At 46.3% G+C, this 25,282-nt stretch overlaps 1 protein-coding gene across 2 annotated transcripts in view; it reads right to left on the bottom strand.

The window, feature by feature from the left end:
* Positions 1-9,131: 9,131 nt before the first annotated feature.
* LOC144151365 (erlin-2-B-like) overlaps positions 9,132-25,282 on the bottom strand; it is a 44,712-nt gene continuing 28,561 nt past the window's right edge. For both annotated transcript variants that reach the window (XM_077682398.1, XM_077682406.1), the window contains exons 11-14: positions 18,967-19,046; positions 16,970-17,143; positions 10,148-10,196; positions 9,132-9,308 (exon numbers count right to left, since the gene is read on the bottom strand). In XM_077682398.1, the coding sequence (XP_077538524.1) occupies positions 9,262-9,308; positions 10,148-10,196; positions 16,970-17,143; positions 18,967-19,046 (350 nt within the window). In that variant the 3' untranslated portion in view covers positions 9,132-9,261. The remainder of the gene's footprint in view (positions 9,309-10,147; positions 10,197-16,969; positions 17,144-18,966; positions 19,047-25,282) is intronic.

Genomic DNA, 25,282 nt, shown 5'->3' on the forward strand with positions numbered 1-25,282 from the left:
TTCGTAACCTTTTTTTTTATTATTCCAGCTGATAAAGGGACACTGAAGTAAACTGTACATTGTCTACCTCGCCAGATGAAAGTGATGAACGCGTCGGTTATGTTATGAGTCCAAATTTTGGGTCAATTTAACCCACATTTTAACAAGGGAATTTGGAAGTGTCATTTTCATCGCTGCATCCTCTCCACCGATTTGCTGACGTCGGCCGCGACACACTGGCAATTCCCAAGGTCTCAATTTAGCAGACTGCTATCATTTTTAACCTTCGCATACCCTGCGAGAACGAAGATATAGTCGGTATTAAATTTGAAATGTCTTAAAATCTAATCAGGCTGCGTTAGCATGAAAACGCGTGGTAAACCAGTGGGGCATTACTAGGACAGTTGGTGCGGTCGCTGCGACGAACGCATTACGTTTTCTTTTCTTCCACCAGTTAATGCAAGCAAAGGCTCTAGACTTCCAGCTAAGATTGCATGGGTACAGCTGCACAATCCAACCGCAAATAGAACTTTTTCCCTTCAATATTTCTTTAAGCCCCTGGATCTGGCTTACGCGTTGTCAGCGCCCACATTCCCACCCGTCACTGTTAGCACAGCGGATGATGAAAGCACGGCAAAAAGGGTGCGACGATGAAAATGAAGGAAGAGATTGCGGGAGTAGGGCGACGAGGATAATCCTACGGAGGAAGACACGGCGGAATAGAGAGTAAGGATCAACGTACGGCTATTGATACGCTTGCTGCTGGTCGTGGTATCGCCTATACACCATTTTCCATAAGCAGCCGGGAAAGGAGGAAAATACTCTCAAACCAGTTCTCTTGGCGGCCGACCAGTGTTGCCTGTGCGCGCTGGGCTGTTAACATCGCTCGGCGCGGTATGCTCCGCTGCGTATACAAGGGGTATTTCGCACCGCGTGCTTAGTTTTTGCGGAACTTTCAACTGTTTTAGCCAATGCTGCGATGCCGTTCAAGGCGCAAACGTCACTTGGTCAGCACTGCGCGGTGGTGGGTTATTGAAGAACCAGAGAAAGCGAGAAACAGTCGCTGACAGCACGCATGTGCACGACACTGCCCGGAGAAAATGCAGTGCGGTTGCGGTGTGTTTTTGCTGCATCGCTTCCCAACACACACCGAGTTGAGATATTGGTGGATGCCGCTGATAAACCGCAACGACTTTGTACCAACGACCAACTCCAGGGTTTGTTGGGTGCACTTGGACGGCAAGCAGACGGAGCAAAATCCATTTATCACACGCAAAGCTGCGACAGGGAACGGAACCCCCTGAAATGTTAGAAGCAACTTTATCGTTTACCATACAGCATTGATTGATTGGTTGATTGATTAATTGATTCATTATGGTGTTTAACGCCCCGACGCTTCTGGGTGATGCCCAGGTAGCACAGAATGTCTAGAAAACGTCGTATTTATGGAGGAAACGTCAGAAAGGGATTTCAGACAGGAAAAGATGGCTTCTAGAAGTCAATCGTTGCAAGGATAATATCCCTCAGACAATGACGTCTTTAAAACGTATTTCTGATAACTGCTGTTAGCAGTTCTTCCTCTAGCCTTCTTGTAGCCGGCCGTACAGTCCCGCGCTTGGGCGCGCGCTGGTTTGAGAGTAATCAGGTTTGGCGCCAACGGTATGGCCTGATGTGACTCCATGGACTGGGAAAACAGTGGATTTCCTCTCTGCCTCTACCTCCTCCGCAGCGTTCGCATGAGCTTGGGCGCGCGCTGGGTTGAAGAGTAATCATTTTGGCGCCAACCCCAACGGTCAGTTTGCGGCTGGGCGCCGATCTTCGAGCTGTGTAGCCCTCACTTTTGTAAGTATTTGCTATTTGTGCCGTTTTCATTGGTCACATATTGTTCCGCCCGTTGATACCGCCGCACTGTGACATGTTTCTGATGTATTTGTGACAGTGATTCTGAAAAAAGCTTTATTTCCAGCCACAAGCGCCCGTTAAGTTGTCTTGATGTGTGCAGTTTCGCGATGTTGTCAAACACGAGTGTTGTATACGTAATACCGTGGTTAGTTTTAAGCGAGAAGTATTTGGTTAAGCAGCTGCTCCTGGAATATATTGTTGGCATTGTAACATTTATTAAATGTTTTGGTTTACTTGCGCGACAACTTGTGCTGCATCTTGGCATCCTTGGTCGGAAACGCTGAGCTGCGCTTTCACCGTATTTTTTAAGAAAGCCGGCGTCAAAATTTTGCGGCATCTTTTTTGCACTAACCCAGGAGGGCCGTAGGCGAACAAGTGGGTTTGTGTCACTCCTTATGAGAGAATTCTGTCGTCCCATGCCATGACGCAGTGCCTGCCTGACAGGGCGTCGTGGGTGAACGTTTAGCCAGCCGCAGCGCCTGAGATATCCGTGTTTTGATGCCGATAAAGCTCTGCAAACCGCCTCCAACACAGGTGCCTCTGCTCGAAGCGGCACTGCGATTTTACTGGCGCCTGTTTATTTTTTTTTCGCAGCAATTAATATCAACGTATTGCCGCAATTAAAATCTACGTAGGTTCAAATCGCGATCTGTTTCGGAACCGACCCGACTGTTGCCATCGCAACATGCCGCCCCAACCAGATGATAGACGTGGTAAGCGTCGCAAGATGTTAAATCCTGGTTAGATGATAAGGCTCTTTCGGCAATGTTAAATTAAAGTAGTGCAAAAATGTCGCGCGATGGTTAGTTTTGCATATTTTAAGCAAATTTTAAAATATATCAGCTTGAAACATCAATTCTTGGGAGTGGATATTCGGCCGGCAGCCGCCCTACCCGCGCGAGCGGAAGTTTGCCGGCAGTCTCCCCTTATTGGCTTGCTGCGGTCACATGATTAGTGCCGGCATGCTGTATGAGAACACGCTTTGCCGGCAGACAGCTGGAGAGTTTTCTTTCGCAAGCTGCCGTGAAGCGAAGTGTGCCGGTCTTCCGCGCTGTAAGCTGTTATTAGCCGGCAGCTTTCTTGGCAGTTTTCTGTCGGAGCTGCCTAATTATTTGCCGGCTCCTTGCCTTAGCCGCGACACATCGGTGTTCCGTTAGGTGAAGGGTGCATGCCTTTTGTGCTAGGATAATTATTTGCCGGCAGCTTGGTTTAACTAAAGGTCATATTCTAGGCCCGATTTTAACGCACTGTGGCGGCGCAAATAACCGAAATAAGCCACCCGGCCGTGCTCTCACGGCAAATAATTATTCTGACACGAAATGCCGGCACTCTTTGCTCGGAAAGGACAACTTCCGTGACAGTACGACCACGTGGGTTATTTCGGTCATTTGCGCCGTCACAGCGCTTTTAAAATGGACCTAGGATAGGACCTTTACTTAAACCAAGCTGCCGGCAAATAATTTCCTAGCCCAAAAGGCCTGCACCCTTCACCTGACGAAGATCGCTGTGCCGTGGCTCAGCGAAGCAGCTGGCAAATAATTAGGCAGCTCGCGACAGAAAACTCGGGCCAGAAAAACAAGCTTGTGCCACCTCGTCAGACGTTAGTCAATAGGTAGTCAACTCCTTTTTGGGCTGTGAAGCCTGCAGTGTTAAATGAAATAGCACGATGCTTGCTGCTTCAGCTTGCCCTGGTTCAACTTTTTATTATCAGTTTAGTTAAATTTATGTGGTATGTACAATAGGCCGTAAAAAAGGGATGTTCTCTGAAATATGCGTGCGTGTACAACTCTTTTTAAGAGGCTGTGAGAGCGAATATGCAAACACGAGGAGCCACGGACGCAGAAATGAAGACAGTCATCATGATCCAGCTCAAGAATGCAAAGGCGCGAACGTAAGACCCACATTGACTAACACATAACAGGGTATTTTAAACGGATTACACACCTAGGGTTCTTATTGGCTTTTTTTCTGCAGTTCATCCAGACAACCTGAACAGCTGGAGGTACGACCAGTACAGCACAGCTAATTAAGGAAAGTGCAAGAAATGGGAAAGGCGTCGTCGACAGAAAGGTCACAGAGGATTTGCCCCTCATCAGTGCAGACAAGAGGACTCCATTATCTGTTGTGGTTGCTGAGGGTATTTTTTTTTTTCAAGCATGTATGAACCATGACTATTGATGAAACGTTTTGGCATTTAGGATAGGTTTACTACTACTGGTGATATTTGCTAGTCGTGCCGCACATGGCTTTTTATTTGTTTAGAAAAATTGTGCATTGTTTTCTTTTTTTTTTTCAGCCATGTATGAACCATGTGTATTGAAGAAAAGCTTTTGCATTTAAGATATGTTCACTCCCGCTGGCGATGCTTTGTTAGTCATGCTGCACGTGGCTTTTTATTTGGAAATTTTGTGGTACATTTTTACAATGTGATCTTTCAGATAAACGCAGTTCAATTGTTTCACTTTCCTAAGTGACTATCATTTTTTGTAGAACAAGTTGTCCTTGCATCTTATTGTTTAAGTTTAAAAACAAATGTACAAAGTTGTGGACCTGATGGTACAATTTTCTTCTATTTATATTTTTTCGTGAAAGTTTTATTTGTGCTGCATACTTGCTTTCAAATAATCATACACAACTGTACAAGTTGTGGACGTGATGATGAGAGTTTCTTGCGTGTGCCTTTTTTGTAGTGTTTTATTTGTGCTGCATTTGTACCTTCCAATATCCATAAGCAAGTTCACAGAGTTATGGACCTGATTTTACAAGTTTCTTGCATTGATTTATTTTGTTTTTGTTTTCAGAGTTCTGTTTGCCCTCCATCCTTTGTTTAAAAATAAGAAAGTGTAGAGTTCTGGACTTGTTGATACAAGTTTGTTGCATTGCTCTTATCTTGTTAAGTGTTTTATTTGGACGTTTTTATATAAGATGCTTCTGGCAGGTGGAAAGGACGCTTTCACCGCAATGTTTTCTGAATTGTAACGGCATTTTTCTCCTCAGTACATTGCTTGGTCTCAATAAAATGTTTGCTCGAGCCAAATGGCTTTTAATTTCGAATGCGTGCAGCAAAGGCGCTGCATTCGGCCCCAGCATCACCTCCGGGGGAGGGGGGTATGGCAGGGGAGTTCATAAAGCCGTATTTCATACGTCTAAAAAGCGGCTCTAAATGTCCCAAGAAAGGGATTCTTAGCATCTTTCTAAAGCCCTTTGCTAGACCAGAATTATCAGAACGTCTTCTAACCATCTAAAATGCGGATTGAAAAGTCGCATTGACAGAATTATACAGCTCTTGTAAAATCCAACTTCTAAACCGATTTTTGAGGATGTTTTAAAGAGAGTAAATAAATCGTCTAGAAATAGTAATACCCGCTGGACATTAGACGTGATTTAAGACCTTTCGAAAACGTCGCGAATGCGTGATCGGATTGTCCGGGATGTTTGCAAGCCGTTTCTTTCGTCCTGAAAAATCGCGGTAGAAGAAGTATTTAAGCTCTTTTGTGCTACCTGGGTGAGGCGCGCCGTAGTGGAGGGCTCCGGGTTAATTTTGACCACCTGAGGATCTTTCACGAGCGCCGATACAATACAACATTACAATAACTTCTGGTTCCTTGTAGTCAATTTAAAATACCATATATTGTTTGGTCATTACAGCCGATTGGCATTAAACAATACCCTTTTCATTGAATCTAACCTTTAATATCACGGCGTTTTGTTTACTTTTTTTCAGGCCAACGCATTACACTGCCAAACGATATGAAAGGATAACTTTCTCCTTCGCACACTGCTGGTCGATAGCAGGATAAGCAGGCAGCCCAATGTGGAAACGAAGCTCGAGATACGCGTGAACGCTGCATTTGGAAAATAGCTCAACCTGTTCACAACGCGGTCAAAGTAAAAGCTTCTAATCCTTTTGCGTTGTCACGGAATCTAATTACAATTACAAAACAGTTACTGCTGGTCGCGTAAAGCATTTGTGGTGCAAGCAGCGGTTTCACAAAGGTGGGCTCCGAGCGACAGGCCACATGCGCTGCGCAGAGTTAGGTCAATCATAATCACGACCATGATCAACCAGAATTAACTCGCCCGAACGTCGACCCTTCTGCTCAACCTTCGAATAGTAATTTGTCTGGTTGTGCAGTCGCGTTATTTTTCCGCCCAGGTAATTTCGTTTCGTCAGTAACCGTCACAAGTCTAGTTAAGATTATATTACATTGTAATGTCAACAGCGTAGCAATCGCCTCGTCGAAAGTCCATCGCGAGCACGGATCACCGTGACCCACATATGCTGTGCGCGCTTCGCATTCGACGTCCGCGCTTCCGTAAACATGACTAATCGGTGAACATAACGAGCACGGTGGCATTGAAAACACGTATTTACTCCCCTATATCGATTTCTATGTCAGTCGGTGCCATACCGGTACGTTTGCATCACGGAACTGCGGAGCACCACCGGCACCACCACTACACTGCTACTGCTGCTCGCAACAGCCGGGAGCGGCATTTTCCGCTCTGGCAGCAAATGAAGACCTAAAATCCGTCCGCAGATGATGAAAACAAAACAGAACACACACACACAAGCACTGCAACCGCTAACTTAACGCCAAACCACTACGGTTCACTTGGTAATGCACGGGTACCGAGCAGACGCACGGAAAGAACGGAGCACTTAACAGCCCAGCGCGGAAGTTTCGGCGGTCGCTTCATAGACGGCGCTAGCGTCTGGTCAGAAAAAGCAAATGGCGGCGCCCATCTCTAGCAAGGAAAATGGTGTATAGCCAACCGCTTGACTAACTGTGCTTACGAGTAAAACGTGCGCTGCTAGAGCGAGTTTGTTTCGCTTTGCAGAGACGTGCAATAACCGGCTTGTTCTTTTTTTATAAACGCGGGAGCGTACATGAACCCGCGACATTTCATTTTCCACACAACCGGCACTTCCTGCAAGATGCACAGCATCAATTAAATACGGCGATAAACAGTACGTACACTGCCGTTTAAGCAACCTAAAGGTTCCGAATTACCCTCATTTACGAAAGAACTGCAACTATTCACCAGGAAAAAATCCCTAGACTTACAAGAAAGCATTTAAAAAAAGAAGGAAGCCCACACTAACGCGTAAGACTTGAAGGTAGCGGAGCTGTACGCAACCTTTACGACCATCACGACCATCACGCTGCCCACGACTGCAGCCTATTTGCTTCTACGCTGCCGCATCGACCTTTACTCCATCGTTGTTGGTATGAGTGTGAGCTTATTTCATTTTTTTGGAAGTGATAATCATCGGACATCACCTTGGAGGGGCTACGCTAGGGCGTATCTTGCTCGTTACGAGCAAGAGTTGCCATGATTACGGCGAAGTCTTTCTCGTTCCGAGCAAGTGTTGCCACGATTACGGCGAGCCCTGGAATTTTTTTTAAAATGCAGAGCATTTCTTTAACTCACGATGTCACCCGGCGTTGTCGGCGTGCCTCGGCGTCCGCAACAGCCGTTCCAGGTGCGCCCTCTCCCCCACTCCTCCTCTCCCGCATCACGCTACCCTCCTCACTCTCAACAACAGGTCCGCACCCCTCCCCCTACACTATATAAAAAAATACTACTTACTGGCGCCTGGTTTCGATCCCACCACCCTGCGGGCGGAACGCAAGGTACATGATGCTCTACCCACTGCGCCACAAAGCCGACACAGAATGGGAGGATACGAACGCGCCTTATATCCTTGACTCATTCAAACTACGTCAAGAAGCTGCTGATACAACGCATTCACTACCACCAACTCCCCAAACACTAAACGTTAACGCAATACACCCACCCCCTATGCGAAGCATTTACTCGAGTCCCCCTCGCGGGGAGATGGGCCCTTTTTTTTTGCTAATCTTGGCCAATCTCGCCAAGTGGGTATGCTTGGCTTGACAAACGTGCGCCCAAGGCGCTGGGCGGTCGTCGCGAGGCGCGCACACACGAGCTCTAGGCATTTTCTTGGTTTTGTTAACTGCGAGGCGATCGCCGAAAGGCCCGTGCTCACGTGCGCGCGCTCGGCAATTTCTTGGTATTTTTAACTGCGGACCCGAAAAATTACGATTTGCTAAAGAGCTTTGATCTTAAAATGGGCTAGAACCCAGATCATTGCAATCGCAACTAGCGACTGCACCGCAAAGCCACAGAGATCGCACAGAGCACCATTTTTAGCAGTTTGATTGATTGAGTGTAGGGTTTAACGCGCTGACGCAATGCTGGCAATGAGGCGGGCCGTAGTGGAGGGCTCGGGATTAATTTTGGCCACCTGGGGATCTTTAACGTGCGCCGAAATCTCATACACACGGGCATTTTTGCTTTTCGCCTCCATCAGAAAAGCGGCCGCCGCGGCCGGGAATCGAACCCGCGACCTCGTGCTCAGCAGTTAATATCAACACATGGAGGCTGCCTTGCCCAGCTTGTCACCTCAAGATCAACGTGAGCTAATTCTGGGGCCCTGGACTTTGGGTTCCAGCCTTCATGTCTCACCTCTTCCACCCATTTTTTCAAACTTACACTGAATGATACTCCACAAAGGTCTCTCCCCGTCTCCCTTCATGTATCTCTCTCTGTCTTATGGAAAAACTAAAACAATCAGTCGGGCCACGACGCTACAACAATCGACACTTTCTAGCACTGACAGTATCGCCTTCTCGCTCAAACTGACCAACACACCGCAGCCGCAACTTTTCCCGCAGTAATGTCAAGCCAAACAAGCGCAGGTGGTCTCTGTCTTTACTGTGATGAGTTCAATGATGTGTTTCCTGTGATGAATTCAGTGATGAGATCAGTGCTTGGAAAGCATAAACGGTAAATGCAGCAACTTCGTTCCGAAACGCCCTTTTGACGCCGAAGTAGCCCTATCGTGTCATACACCTTAAGAACTAAACGTAGATGTCATTTGCCACTTTTTGTTTTACTAATTTGTGCAGTCACTATGCCACACCTCTAAAGTAGCTTCCGACAAATCTCAAGGATCTAGTGTGCTTGCATGACACTCTACTGACCACCCGAAAGGCATCTTGCACACTGAATATTCGAGTCCAGGTTGGAGCCAACGCAGAACAACTTTCTGAAGAATGGTGCGTAAGATCTCCAGTGCATTCCGTGGCCCTTTAAAACGTCTTCCCTTCTTTTAGGGCCCCAATTATAGTACCGATGCCTTGCCCTGTGACAGCTCACTGAATGGCACCTCATGATAAGCGGCAGGTATAAAAGCAGTGATTGATAGCCACTTACCAAAATGCAAATATAGTAATGTTTTTATTAACATGATAGAAACAATGCATACACACACACGCACACACAGGTCCAGTGAAGATTCCAATGCAGTCATCATGGTCCATTTCTGACCACTAAGAGAACCAGTGGCCATTAGTAATTGGACGCTTCTTTCGCATATAAATTCGCAGCTGCGCTGTCTGCAAGCAAAAAGAATATGACACTTATTTCTTGCCAGAAAAATGTGCACACTTATATCCTAGTTCCCGACTCCTTACAAAACACCCATTACTTTGAGCAAGAAAGCCTCTTTTTTACACCATCTGATGTAAAATCCTGAGAGATGCTTTGTAACCAGGAACCAAGGCATTTGGTACGGTTCATTTTTTTGACAAGCATCTATCACAGCCCTAGTTACACACCAAAGTGTAGCCCCCTCATTTTCACGAAATATGCTTCTGCCATTTCGTGGTCCACCACTCCAGAGTTTGCGCTCTTGCAGAAAGTCCACCTCCTTCACAAAAACAAGCTATAATGTTAAGCAAAGTATAAAAACTACAAAATGCCACTGTACCTTGTCTGTCCATGTTAAAGGGAAACAAAAAAAAAATATTTACAGGAGATAAGGCTCCACAAAAATTTTAACTAGTAGATTAACTAGAAAATGGGACACGTGAGACAACTAGAAGGTGGCACGAGACACATTTGAGATAAGGGCTAACAATGCAGGGCTACTGCTCCCGACTGCAATGAATGCAGCACACATATCTTGGCCCAGTTTTTTAAGCACAAGCTGTGTGGACCCCCGTGCAGGCAAGCAAGCACCTACGCAAGCTATACTGATGCCTTAAAAGTAAGCCTACATAACCAAACTAAGCCGAGTCATGGGCAAGGGATAAAATTCCAGAAGTTACGCTTGGCTCTGCAGTTCTTCTTTTCCATCCTTTCTTTCACGCAACTGGTGTGCACATTTTGATACTATATCTACCTGTGCACAATAAAGAAATAAGAAAAACACAATGGAGAGCTTTCACAATACCTTGGTCAAAGGTTCCTTTCTTGGTGGATCTCGTACTGTGCTCAGCCACCTGCCACCACAGAAATAAAAGTACAACTCAGACAATAGCATGTAGCACACACAGCCCAATCAGACACTGACAAGTGCGTCTCAGCTATCAGCGCCATCACTGAGACCAGTATGCTGCGAACAATGCTCAAAGCCAGGTTAAGAGAAGCGGTTTGAGAGGTGTAAATGGGCTATCGCCGTCGGCAGGCGCGCATGCGTGTGCTCGTTTTTTCGTTTACTGCCGGTGCAGGTACACAGCGCCCCTACACAGTTCGGCCACAGCTCTCACGTTCCGATTCGGTACTTCTGACGGCACCTGTACATCCAGTCAGACACTTGGTGATACCAGCCACACAAAACAGAAATGAAAGGCTATTTCGAAGGGCAGGAGCCAATGAGCACTGCCGAAAAAACTTATCCTTGAGTGTACACAGCACTTTGTGATCCTTCGTAAGAATCCTTGACTTTGGGATGGGATAGGCGGAGACACATTTTTATAAGCCACCTCTTTTTTGTTATTTTGATTATTTGAATTTTAAACGAATATTCTACTACTCGGATTTGAATGGGTAGAAATTGAACTCAAATCTGAACTATTTGATTTGAGTCTGATTTTAGTCAAAATTTAACCAATATTTTCACACCTTTCACTTTGTTTAATAATGCAGTGGAAAAAAAAAAGAAAAAAAAAACGGAGACGGGAGGCATGCAACATGCGTCTAATCCATTGCCCCCAGGCACTTCTCTAGTGCTCCGAGGTGTTGCTTTCCTCTTTTTTTGTATTCGACACATGCAGCCTCATCAATTTTTCTAGGCTTGGGCAAATATTCGAGCACTTCGAAAATTCGAATGAATATTACAGTGCCCGAACTCGCTTAGACCCCAATTTAAAATTTTCGATATTTCGAAGTATTTGGGGCGAAGAAATATCAAAACTGCGTTCAAGTACTCTCAGGAGTTTCGGTTTCGTTCGGCGAGACACAGTGCCATTGACATCAGGCCTGCATCATACTACATGTGGAGCCAATACAAGCTAAGCCATATTCAGAGCGTTGTCGTAGCCATCTTACGCGCGCACGTTTGTCATGGTAGTCAAGGCTCCCGTATCATTGTTTCAAACAATGAAACGGTAACCAAACAGTTTGTTTGGTTACCGTGTTGCAAGCGTGCACCGAGCAGGTGCTGATCGCACTCCGTGCTTGAACTTCAGTGTGCATCAGTTGCTTCAATCAGCCAAGTGACGTGGCCAGTGCGTCCACGGGTGCCATCCCGATATGGAACTTTGTTGTGAAGGTCCCGCCAGGCCAGGAAGCTCAGTGTCCCAAATGCCACGCTATTCTGAAGACGCCAACTCGGACTACAACTCTGGCAATGCATCTGTTTGCCTTTGTATGTTGTAACCTCAGAAATACAGTATTTTTGCATAGAGCAACTTTAAACTGTTCAGTTTTGTTCTTCGGACACCTGACAACTATTGGAATTTGCTTCAAAAGTATTCGACCCCAAGCACTATTCGCTTCGACTTCGTTCCAAACTGAAATATTACTATTCGTACAAGCCTAATTTTTTCACTTCCCAACTTCAATTCTCATTATCCGATGAAACAAATGCTGGCTTTATGTCCAGAGTCATCCTCAGATAGTGCCCATTAATTTTACCTCGAGCTTAGGCAGAGAAACAAACACAGTCTCACTGCAACACTGGCTCAAAGCTTCTATCAGGGCTAGTTGGTATTGCCTTCCACACAAGCTTTGGAAAAAGTGCATTTATCACTAAAAACCAGAGTCTTTTAATGCTTTTCTAGTCATGAAACTCCTGCACAAGTTTCATTTGGGGACAAAGACTACCATGAGAGGCACCCCCACAGATTGGAGGGCATCGGCAGGCCACTGCTGCTCCACGCGTGCGGCGGCGCTTCACTGTAGACACGCGGTAGAACCTGCACCCGCCTTTGGCGGCACTTTCTCGATAGAAACGCATTGGTAACTATACCCTCAATTGTTGCTACAAAACGAAGCCAGCACGAAAGTCTTATAACTGCAGCCCTTACGGAGAATCCATATCAGGCAGAACGCATGCTCAAAACTGTCGAATGTCGGGGCTTGATTCTGAGAAATTTCCCAGAAGTCCCTACGCGTGGGAGACTTTAGCGGGAATAGGGTTCCGAGATGGTGTAAATTTTTTCCTTTCCTTTGACCGTGCTCCTCATAGGCTTGCCCAGCTGCAGCTCTCAACCTTGAAAATAGATTTCACAGCACGTCCATCAAAGCTCTGCAAACAACGCGGTTCGTTCTGGGGAAAATTTTCACGCGTCGAAAGGCTAACTAGCTTGGCCGTGGTGCCCCTTGCTTGCATGCCGTAGGCACCGAGGTTCGAGACGTTTTTTTAAAGTCGCAATGGGATGGATATAGTGAGTGACATGTGGAACTATATAATTTCCGACACCTGCTGGACTGAACCCCTTGCTAAAAGCAAGGGAGACATATCGATGCAGTGCGAAATGAAAAGTTTGCACGGGTGGACAATTATTTCTTTTTAGCTCCCTTCGGACTAAGCCTCTTCAATGCTTACCTTTTACGCATCATTGAAGTGCAGTGCAGTGTCATAGTGCGCTTTATCAACAAAACGCTGAATGCCATGGCATTATTGAACACTATAAAACAAAGATTACTCTCGCGAGTGCCTGTGGTTTTTGATGGAAACAAGTTGGTTGTAGAATTCAGGTTCAGAATAAGAATGGCAGGGGGAAAACTTTTTAGTAATTCTACGCTTTGTAGATTGCCCGCTACGTGTGCGCTCACTGAAACTCATTCACAGTGAACATTTATATACATTCACATTTTTACATACTTATTTTACATATGATATTAACATAGCTGACATAGTTACAGGCATATGGTGACGAGGCCTTTTATATAGCAAGCTTATTTCTGGCCTATGAACCCCCAGAAACAAAGGCCGTCTGCGTGAAAAAAAAAGAAGAATGTCCACAAAACAAAAAGGCGATGGTTTTAAAGGCCAACTGCACTCAAATTTTCGACAACGTAAAAATAATGTCACCTAATAGTACATATGAAAAGGGTGCGAAATGCAAAATACTGCACTTCAAACATCAATGCATGCGACACTACAACTCGCGACATTGGCGTTTTCGAAACCGAAACTGAATAGAAAAGGCGGCCATAGCGGCGGCCGGACATGACGTACATGATGGAATGGAAGCGGCCGTGACAGAGCGGCGGCCGCTCAGAGCCGCCTTGAAATGCGCGTGGTAGCGCCGCGTTTCGCTCTGTTATTCTCACAGAAGAACTTTCACTAACGTTTTCCCATGATAATGGAGTTAGGCGCAATTCCAGCATCCCGTTGCTATATCAGTTGAGATGAAGTAGACTGCCCGACAGTAATTTTTTTCCATCATAATAACTGCCAGAGTCGCAATTTTTGGCATTGCAAGTAAAAAAGCGGACCCTGATTTACAACGCTACTTGCCCGTACGATTTCGGAAAGGAGCTTTTGTTATAGCCGGCGCTTTGGCTATCACGTCACTCTCTTTGAAGGGAACAAACCGCATGCAGGCAGCGATCGATCACTATTTTTCCCATACATTATGTGCAAACAGCTTCGTGAATATCAACCCAGTATTTTTCACCTCGCTGCCGATCGGGAATCGAATTATAAAACGGATCTAATATGGATCTAAAACGATAAGCCAGCTTTTACAGCTAAATGATGCACTAAAGCACGAAAACATTTCCTATCTACCGCTGTTTTCTACTTTAAACAGAGACAGGTGCTGTTGAAAACATTTTACTTTCAAATAAACTAAATCTAACGCTCAAAGTAAATACTTCACTTGGGAATTGAACTTTTAAAAATCTAGTCTATTATTTAGGACAGGAGAAGTTTTGTTAGTTTTCGCACTTCGCGAAGACGACGACCGATATTTGTGCTGATGTATTTGTTACTTAGAGAAAGGCTGATTTTGGTTCACTTAGCGAGTGAGGCAAAAGTCACACAAGCGTTAATAGCCGCGTGTACAACAACTCTAGTTAGGTCGTCAAACTTTTGAAAAGGTCTGAAGGATGGAGGTGCCACGTTGGGCCAGCCCAAATATGGCCAATATTGGATGTGGGATGCAAGTGGCCAAGAATTTATAAAATATCTTTTTTTTTTCTGTGGTAAATGCAATAGAAATGACAAATATAAGGCAAGTGCTCGTTTCGCGCCATTTTTATCTTTGAGTAAAAATATTATTTTCAAGTAAAAAGAGTTTTGCTAACTCCAAGACGTTCGCAAGCGCGTGAACAGTTTGTACGCTTCTTTTTTTACATTGAAAAAAATGTCGGATATTACTGCCTATGCGGTTAGTTTAAACATGTGATGGCGACGGCGGTATAGCGTGCTGGTGTAGCAGAGAAACACCGGGCGCATCCCTGCGCCTGGCGAAGCGCCCTGCAAGTTGCCGGAGAAGCGCGAGCTTCACGGGACAGGTTCCCTAACCTCCGTCACAGGCCGCTCGGCACTTGTTTCGGTGACTCTCCGCCAGGTGCAAACGTTGTCTGCTCGGAGGTACTTTGAACGGCAGCACCTAGCGCTCTCTGTGATTACGAAGCTAAAGATTTCACCATGGTGATTTTGAGAGCATAGACTACTTATTTGGACAAAGAAAAATTTGAGCGCAGTTGGCCTTTAATGGCTCCTTTTACAGACCGACAATGTGCCTGACTACAAAGCAATCAACACCTCCCCCCCTCCCCCCACCGCTCAAGGAGAAGAAAACAAAAAGCAAAGACAATGCCAAAAAAAAAAAAAAAAAAAGAGAAAGAAATCACCACAGCAGCTCTCACTGGCTTGGCTTTACCTTCACTCGCTGGGCATTATGAGTGAACCGCTGTCCTCGAAGCATTGTTCTTTTTGTGGGTAAAAAAAAATGCAGGAAACACTTAATTTAAAAAAAAGTGGATCTTTTGTGCTGTTGTGCCCCTAAAATGCAACGTGCATCCGTCAATTGCAGCAGTAGTTCAGTTGCATGACTGTGCACACATTGACGTGCTAGTATTTATCTCCATTCAACACGCATTTGCCAAGCCAATTAATTTTTTTTTTTTTCATACGCGGACGTGCTGTAAATAAAAGTTCAATTCACTAACCTTTTTTGGGAATGGTGCGCCTAGTGTGTATCTCGTCGTCAGAAGGAGAGCGAAATAGCAAGGTTTTGTCGCCATTTACCCTGTAGCCAGGCCAGCTGGCTGGAACTTAGTAACAGGATGACCATTCACATGATATTTTTTGGCACTCACAAAACCTCGAGTCCATTTTAGTGGCACACAACAAGTAAGGTGAACATGCACTGTTAATACCGCGGCGCGTGTCCATTCCCTGCCATACGCCCTCTGACCGCTTTCCTGGCTGCCCTTCGATGAATGCCAGAGATGCAGCAGAGAGGCTTCCTTGGGCAGCACACGAAGCTCTCCCATAGCGTTACGGCGGAGTTTCATGACTAGAAAAACATTGGAGGACACTGCTAAAACCATCACCTTCATCAAACATGCTTTGCCATGTTTTGTGTTAACAAACAGTGATCTTAAGTAAGAACTGTAAACACAAACAAGACACTAGCTCTGTTTACATGAAAGTGATTTATTTATCTACGCTTCAGCATTATCCCCTACAAAAAAATCCACTTGCACAGGAATACAGCTCTCCCAGCATTCCTGCCACTGCTGCAATGTGTTCTCGAAGTTGTCTTTTTCTAGCGCATCAAACCCTTTCCGCAATTTGCACTGGATCTCCCTAGTGATGTCCAAACCGTAACTTTTGAGCTAGACCTTCATTTTCGTGAAAAGGGGTGAGTTCGCAGGGACTCAATCTGGTGAGTAGGGTGGGTGCAGAACTGAGATGATGTTATTTTGGGCCGTGAACTTTCTATAAAGGGGATAGCTCAGTGATAGAGTGCACAGTTGTCGTGGAGCGTCCGGTTTGTCGTGCATCCATGTTCTCAAGCCAACTTCCTGTCATGTTCAGCTATGTGCCCCATAAAACATTTTGCATGACTCATTGCAGCACCGCCCTAAACTTGCAGAATCATGCAAGCATCACTGTGGCAGATCTTCCCAGTTTCACGCGGAATTTCATCTTCACTCTGTTCTAACTTGCTCATTGTGATGAAATAGCAGACACGGTATTGCACATGGTCAGCTACACGGCTCCCGATGTACACGGGGCAATGTCTTTTGATACACTGACGTATATGAAGGTTGGTGCTTCCCGTGACAGTTTTGAAACCTTGCGCTGCCCTCTGAGGGAGCGTTAAAAAATTTGCTCAGCACTTTTTTGATACAACTTCGTATCTCAGAGTACAACTACAGATGGGTAAGGCACAATAAACCTGTGAATAGCTCTTCTAGCAAATGAAATCTGCAGCTCAGCAAGTCACCAGCTTTAGCTACTGCAAATTGTGCCTCCACCCCCCACCTGATTTGTCGGCTTTGGCAGTGAATAAATTGAAATATGCCCATGCAAACAGGTGCTGCTCAGATAACCACTCGAGGTAACACAGAATCAAACAATAATGTGAATGAAGGAGTTTAAAAAAGGGGAGGGGAGGGGGGGATTTTATAAATCTCCTCCTCCCCCAAGGCCTCTTTGCAAGCCCCCATTGGGAAAACACTGAACTTTCCAACAATAACGATGCTTTTTGGGATAAGCTGTTTTATCTCTCCCCTATGGCCTCATGAATGACGTGTCCCTGTGGAAAAAATGTACAAGAACCAAATTCTAACGCTGATGTCTTACCTTGACTCCCCTGCTTGCCAAAGAAGCAGTGGTCGTGTCCAGGCTGGCTGCATCTGACTGCCCAGAGCACTGGTTGATGAACATGCTCGGAATGTCCTTGCCAAAGTATATCTTGTTATTAGAAGCGATGGCCTCGTAACGCTTCAGTTCCAAGAATTCTGGACTGAGAAGCAGCTGCAATGGGAAGCAAAATGAGGCGGTAATGAATCCTGGGAGGTACCGTAGTGGCAAGACTAGCCCAGCAGAAATAGCTGCTTCGTGTAATGGGCACTTGAATGGAGCAGGTTTGCTAGGCTAGCGACTTTAAAAATGCTCCTCTTCAGGTAAACTCATTACAGCCCCTAATAATAAGCGGCCAAAGCTGTTTGCACATAGCTTAGTACATGCTCAACTAGCCCATCCGCTCTTTGTCCACTTACTCTGTGTCTCACAAAAAGTACAGGGCAGTCCCGCATCATTTTCCAGGGAAGGGTGCTGACCTCTACGATTAAAAACAGTGGGTGCAGTCTCATGTACAGACAGAAGTGCTTGAGTGGCAGTGTTACATGGACACAATTTGCCCTTGCTTTGAGTTCTCAGCATGATGACAAATGGGATGAAAATTAGGCTGACTACAATTTACAACCCAGACACGAGTTGCTAATCCAAGCTGACAATCATGGCTACAGGATTTCAAGCTAGCGGCAGCTTTGCGCTCAAAAAAAGCTTGGAGCAGCTTCCAAACAAAAAAAGAAGAGGAAAGAGAGGTGGCTATTTTTCCTACCAAAGATTCTTTGCCGAAGAAATTACAACGTTTAGAAAAGTTGAAGGTCTGCAAGATAGGGTTTTTTTTTTTTTTTTTCTCCCCCGGCGCTTGGGTCGGGTCGAATTTTAGTGTCTCACTCTTTGCCGTGTACTATGGCAGCAGAAATTTATGCACCGATCAGTGGGGCGAACGCTTCATGTTCCCGAAATGTGTTGGGGGCATGCAGAGAGAAAATGAAGGTGGCTCCCAGCAGCATTGTAAATCTGTTTGTACAATTTAGTCCTTCTGCCCTCATGAGAAAACACAATGACAAAGTGGCGGTGAAGTTATCGTCAAGCGCTGTTTGATGAGGTGTTTGAACATTCATAGCTGCAACAAAGAAAACAGTCATGTGCTAGAGCAGGCTGCACAATAACTCTCCACAAGGTGTCTGCATGTCTCCTGACAAAGCCTAAATGAACAAGACAGCTCACAAGCATGCTGCAGGCAATGCTAATTAACAGAAAGTGCGTCTGTACTGACAGAGAGCAGATGACGTAAGGTTGACACTAGCATGTTAGAGGAAGTGCCCAAAAAAAGATCGACCAATAGTAGGGATCTCTGCGACATGCAAATGCAGGCCAAAGGAAGGTGAGTTTCAAAAAAAGGCTCACTGCAGGGGTGGAAAATTCCACAATGTAACTGCGGACTGACCCCCATTCATGAAAAAGCAATATTTGGCCTAGATGTCCTCAAGCCCGCAACCTCCCAACTGCCTGAGAGAATACGTCGTCAGACCTCTTCAATCATGCTTAAAATACACGAGGTTCACAGCAATTTTGTAACAAAAATAAAAAAAAAATTAAGAATTTCGAATTTTCATCCTAAAAATTGAACAAATCTCCTCTAATACTGGGTACTGTAGTGCCACAGTGTGGTGAAAAGTGGAAGCCCTTAACCAAAAAAGAAGTGACAAGCACTAGCATTAACTCCAAGATTTGCTTGCATCTGGGAATCTGAGACTTCAAAGCCACTTGTTCAGACTGCTTTTCACGTAACCAGGTGGTGGGAGGGGCAGCCTGCTGCCGCTGACGTTGTCCCCTCTCTCACAGAGACCGATTTTAGTTTCTCGGGTGCACATTTCAAGCAGGTCAGCCGGAGCAGTGGGTGGGGCAGCAGAGCAGTGGGCGGCGTTTCCACCGCCACCCACCATGGGGAGAACCCTGCACTGCAGCAAGCAAGGCAGAAAACTAAAGAAAGAAAACACCGCTACCTTGTTTGCCTCAGCCAGTCTCTGCTTCGAATAATATTCTCCATCCGCCTTCATTTTTTCTCGGGAGAAATGCATTTCATCTGCAACACAACAGGAAAAGCAACTGAATGTTAAACAGTAGCTCCGGTAATGATACCAAAGCAATAACAGGCAGACATACATCAACTTTCGGAAAAGCCGAAGAGGATTGAAAATGTGTACTGGCTAACAAAATGTAGCTAAAAACAAAGCATTGAATTAAGACAACCCGCGTAGAATAGTACTTGTTGACACATTAGCAAAGGAATTAAAAAAAAAAAAGGCATGACCCACGAAAATTTAATATGCTGAGCTACAGAAATTCCAGCAGGTAAGAGGAGTGCGAAAAAACACAAGAAAAACAGTGACAAAACTTCTCAAGGTAGATGAAACAGGTAGCATGCTTCCTTTCTAAAAGCATGCTACTACTTTCCAGTTGCTTTCTAGAAACAGGTAGCATGCTTCCTCAAGAATGCTGTGCTTTTTTGGTATGGCAGAAATTTTAAATGCACCTCTGTGATTGTGAGCATGAAATAAATTAGGTATACACTGCTTAAAGTGCATGTGACTTCACTCCATCTCTCACTGCCAGCAAACTTCTTGGGCTTAAGTCTTAAAACCTGGCACAGTATTTCAGTGCGTGAGGACCTATGTGGCCCCCATGCCATTCGCAATTTTGATTGGGCCTGTCATAGCTGGTGGGGCTGCCTTTTGGCAAGGTGTGTAATAACTCCTTTTGTTCAAAGCGTGGCCTGGGAAAATAAACCTTGGAGTAAGTGCAGCAACAAGCAGCCAGGGGTCATGTGAAGAGCTCTAATAGGCCTCCTGCGCTGGAGTTTTGGCGACAGGCAGCGCCCCTAGCGGCCAACGCCTCTGGGTAGTACAAAAGCAGACGACCCTCGCCGCCCTCCATGTGTTTTCAATTACAAGCCAGAGTGAAAGTTGGTTGTGGTGCTTTGTGGCGAGTTTAAATGACTGCATATTGTATGAAATAGCCCTTAAAGTAGTTGCAGAGGCTAAACAAAATAATATCTGCTAAAAGAAGCCGCTTTGTCGGCTTTCTTTTAGCGAGCTTTCGCGATGGTCGCGGCGTGGGACAGTATCGCCAGGTCGGGTGGTTTAATTGTTTCATGACAGTTACAGTTTTTTCTTCTTGCGTGCGGTCGACAAGGAAAGTTCACAAATAGCATAAACATGGAACGCTGCTCATCCTATATCCTGAGGTAACTGCAAAAGGTTGCTTCAGCGGGAGCATGCAAGCGAACGCAAGAATTGCGCAGCCGACTCAGCTGACACTGCTGGCCTGGCACCGCCTTTGAAACGAGTGGAAATTTTGTTTCGTATTTTCGCAAACTAAATGATTCTTGCGTAACGTTTTACGCCGCACGATTTACGAACAGGAGGGTACATGTATACTAGCGAGTAGGTGGGGCAATAGCGCCAAATAAACAAATTAAGCGCTATTAAAAGACGCAAAACATGCACCAAATCACACGCCCGCTGCCTGCAGAGATGTGTACTTCTATAACACCACATAACACAGCATAACGTAACACAGCCGCATACACGGCGCGGGGCCCCGAATATTTACATACGATCGTTTGAAAACAGCGCGGAAGACGGGACGGAGCAAGTAATAGACGACACAAGCGCTGACGAACAACTGAGCGATTTAATTCGCAAGAAAATATATACATGAAAAACTAGTAGAAGAGAAGGAAAAATACGACATGAAATTTTGACAGAAAAAGGTGATAGCTACTGATTAGTAAGTATGACAACGACAATCTTTCGCCGCGTGACGATTTGAAGACAACTAGTCACGTAGGTACGCGATTTCCTTATCCAACAGTGCCACGGATGGTTCGCTGATACATTCGCTCCCTCTCCTCTTGATTTGGAAGGCCTCGAAAATCTCCCTCTCCCTCCGCCCGCGGTAAGAGGTGAGTGTGGCGCATTCAGTGAACCGAGGGGTGCAGCCGCACGAGGCGCAGTGTGCTGACAGCGTGCCACCTGTAGAAGACCTGACTTTGTTAGCATGCTCCCTCAAACGTTCATTCAGGCAGCGGCCTGTTTGTCCTATATAGGAGCGTTTGCACGACAGCGGAATCTCGTACACGACGTTACTCACACAATCAACGTAACGTGTCTCGTGTTTTTTGACGCACGCTAGTGATTTGCTGCTTTCTGCGTTAACGCGCTTACACAGGCGGCTCAGTTTCTTCGGAGCAGAAAACACAAGCCGTACGCCCGCCTTGCCAACAATCTTCTTGAGCGCATGGCTCACTCCATGGACGTACGGGATGACGGCTGTCTTGGGTCGTTCTGCTTGAGGGCACTTCTCCGGAGCCTTCGAAGTGAGTTCGCGTAGCAGCTTAGTTGCCAAGGCACTAGAAACGGGTCATCAATGGCCAAGACGGACAGTGACCGCTGCAGGTAACGACCTAGGGAGTGCTGCCAGGTCACTGCAGCGGTCACTGTCCGTCTTGGCCATTGATGACCCGTTTCTAGTACGAAACCCGAATGAAGTGAACACATTCCTGAACACTCTTGGCAAAAAAGAAGTAGGAGCGTTCTCGGCCGACGTAAAGGATTTGTACTATTCACTCCCTCAGGAACCCATACTTGAAGCGGTGAGCGACTGTGTAGATGAGTATGGAGCGGTTCGCTTCCAGAATGCATGCGGCACCAGCGTGTCTGCTTTTCTTGAGCTACTACGCTGTTATCTACGGTCGACTTTCATTGAACACGCAGGAGGCTTGTACATCCAAAAAGATGGAATCTGCATAGGATCGTGCCTGGCCCCCATTTTGAGCGACTTACTGCTTGCCCGCTTGGACAGACAGCTACAGGAGGCCCTTTCTGAGCACGGAGTCCTAAAGGTATTCAGGTTCGTGGACGATTTTCTGGTCATCTTTGAAACCAAGGAGCGGACAACCAGTCAAGGGGCGGAAGCGATTTTTGGCACGTTCCAATCGCTCCTCACGGCTTTCACCTTGACCATGGAACTGCCAACGGACGGCCAGATAAGATTTCTGGACCTCAGCCTGCATTTTGAGGAGGAGCACACCTGCTGGGAGTATGCTCCTAGGTCCCAAAAGGGCCTATTACCATACAGCTCAGCACACTCGAAGCTGGTCAAGAGGGGAGTTGCCACGAGTGTGCTAAGAAATGCCCTGAAGAGGTCCTGCCCACACCGTGCACAACAGAGTTTTGAGGCGCAAGCTAGCCGTTTGAGGTGTGCCGCGTATCCGACAGACCTCCTGCGTGCCTTGGCAACTAAGCTGCTACGCGAACTCACTTCGAAGGCTCCGGAGAAGTGCCCTCAAGCAGAACGACCCAAGACAGCCGTCATCCCGTACGTCCATGGAGTGAGCCATGCGCTCAAGAAGATTGTTGGCAAGGCGGGCGTACGGCTTGTGTTTTCTGCTCCGAAGAAACTGAGCCGCCTGTGTAAGCGCGTTAACGCAGAAAGCAGCAAATCACTAGCGTGCGTCAAAAAACACGAGACACGTTACGTTGATTGTGTGAGTAACGTCGTGTACGAGATTCCGCTGTCGTGCAAACGCTCCTATATAGGACAAACAGGCCGCTGCCTGAATGAACGTTTGAGGGAGCATGCTAACAAAGTCAGGTCTTCTACAGGTGGCACGCTGTCAGTACACTGCGCCTCGTGCGGCTGCACCCCTCGGTTCACTGAATGCGCCACACTCACCTCTTACCGCGGGCGGAGGGAGAGGGAGATTTTCGAGGCCTTCCAAATCAAGAGGAGAGGGAGCGAATGTATCAGCGAACCATCCGTGGCACTGTTGGATAAGGAAATCGCGTACCTACGTGACTAGTTGTCTTCAAATCGTCACGCGGCGAAAGATTGTCGTTGTCATACTTACTAATCAGTAGCTATCACCTTTTTCTGTCAAAATTTCATGTCGTATTTTTCCTTCTCTTCTACTAGTTTTTCATGTATATATTTTCTTGCGAATTAAATCGCTCAGTTGTTCGTCAGCGCTTGTGTCGTCTATTACTTGCTCCGTCCCGTCTTCCGCGCTGTTTTCAAACGATATGATGTACCAACAAGCCCTTCAGTTCACCCTTTTACATACGATCATCACTGACTGTGTTGGTTTTCTAGTGCAGGGGTCGTCGAATCTGAACGCCGACACGCCAGTTTTGATTCAAATGGAGTTAGACAGCGAGGCAAGAACAGAGAATTGGCGTCCTCCAGTTGAATTGCACCCCCATCTTCACACTTCGCCAGATTATTGTCAAATATTAGAAATTTGCTGATTTTTTTCTCTTTGCATTCAAAGCCCCCTTCCTCCCCCCCCTTCCGATTTGCCGTCCAGCCCTCCGCCGTGTCGGCTGCATGGAACTCGGCCGTTGCTGACCCTCATTCTAGGCTATTAAGTGCGAACTGGGAATGTATACTGCAAGAGCGTAATTAAGTAAAGCGAGAGCAAACAAGGAAAGCGAGCGGCCTCTTAGTTCGCCCGACCACTTTGTTTTACGGCCACTAATTTCGGAACCGCAAAACAGATTTCACGCTTCTGAGGGTCGCGGCAATTTGTCACTGAGGCACGCAACAAAACGGCAAGCTAACGCTGCACCGTGTATTCGTAACGGCGACGCAAACAAGCACTGTTTAATGAAAGTGCACGCATAGTGTGCAGGTACGCAAAAGAGCGGCGCACCACAGCAGGCGAGCCTGCGGTCCGCCGGACTCGCTGGCTTTTTAAAGCGCGATCATCACCGATTGCATCATTCTTCTTGGCCGTTTTTGAGAAGTCTCTGTCACCTAGAGTAGAAGTTTAAACTAGAAATTTCACTTAAAATTTCACTTCATACGACCATCGATCGGTGAACCTGCGAGTAGCAGACGCCGTCACGGTCCCGGCACTTTCGTCGGCGCTGTAAACGTGTTAAGCGCTGCAAAGCTTTTTCCCCTAATGCCAAGTTGATCGCTGAAATAGATCGGACGCGTCGGGGATGAACTGGTGACCACGTCGCAAAATAATCGGGAGCGTCGAGGTCATTTTGCTTCTGTCAACACGGGATCCTATGGGACCCGCGCAGCTTTGTACTACCCGGAAGTACTGCCCGGAAGCCGCTTGCGCAGCGCCCCCTGGGCAGCGCAGGAGGCCTATGTAACGAACAACGGCCAGTCCAAGACTTTGGAGTTTTGCATCCCCAAGAGCAATAGAGCTTTGTTTACCCCACCAAAAACCTTGGATGGATGCCAAGCATGGCTGCAGTACAGTGTCTCAATTCTAGCTACCTTGCAGTGGGAAATTCCGAGCTGAGCTTGCCATATAGCGCTGTCACAGGGACTAGAGGAACAGGTTCGGGGGACACACAAGGCAAGTTTAGGCACCGACCGTGCAAAAGAAGTGCTTCAACTCTTGGTCTTCGACAACAAATTTATTGTCCAAAGAGCACAAGCTTACCACTGTCACTTACGATGAAGACAAAACACTCTGCTGAATGGCTAAGCCACGCGTGGTTTCTGACTTGGTTATGTCGTTATCGTAAGCACTAAGAGATCCTGGTGTACCCTGTGACCAGTGGCGCGTTTCACTGGCAACAGACCCCATACAGAACATGTGCATGTCAAAGCTCAGCTCAAAGGAGAAGTTCTCGGTGAGAGGAGAACATTCGCAAGACATTAATGTGAGTCCACCCTTTATGCAGCAAGCAAGGAGTGGCAGTGGCACGCCACATGTAGGCCGCCAAAGAAGCCACCAAAGAAGCCACCAAAGAAGCCAGAGCGCCTGGAACCACGCCATGGCCAAAATGGCAGCCCACCCAAGCCATCCCAGGTCCGACCTTGTGCACAAGCGGCATAGTTCTTCAATACATATAAGTTGCAAAACACCGCCTGTCAATGCAACCTATGACTTCTCCAAAGCTGTACTCTATTAATTTATTGGCCTGATTTTTGGCCCATTCGCCATACCCAGGTGTGGTTTACGGGAAGATAAAAATTTTGCCATCACGTCTTTTATTTTAGCTCTGCCTTCAATTTTTTGCAAACAAGTCACAATTATAGCTTAAAACAAATAAAAACCTTTGTTTGCCTCCCCAGTAAAGCCTATGTATGCTATACTTATGTTAAACCTATAAACCTATTTTTCACTCACCTAACCCACACCAATAATTGAAAAATCCTTAATGAAGAGGTGCGGATAAATATGCACTGTGATGCCTGCATATAATCACAGCAATCATTTCATTACCTCTCCTACTCTTTTATGGCTGGCATATTGGCAAAAAAACAAAGTTTGGACATACTACCCCATCC

This window comes from Haemaphysalis longicornis, unplaced genomic scaffold (genome assembly GCF_048455015.1).
Source record: "Haemaphysalis longicornis isolate Haplotype H1 unplaced genomic scaffold, Haemaphysalis longicornis Haplotype H1 scaffold_1, whole genome shotgun sequence".
Classification (NCBI taxonomy): Eukaryota; Metazoa; Arthropoda; class Arachnida; order Ixodida; family Ixodidae; genus Haemaphysalis; species Haemaphysalis longicornis.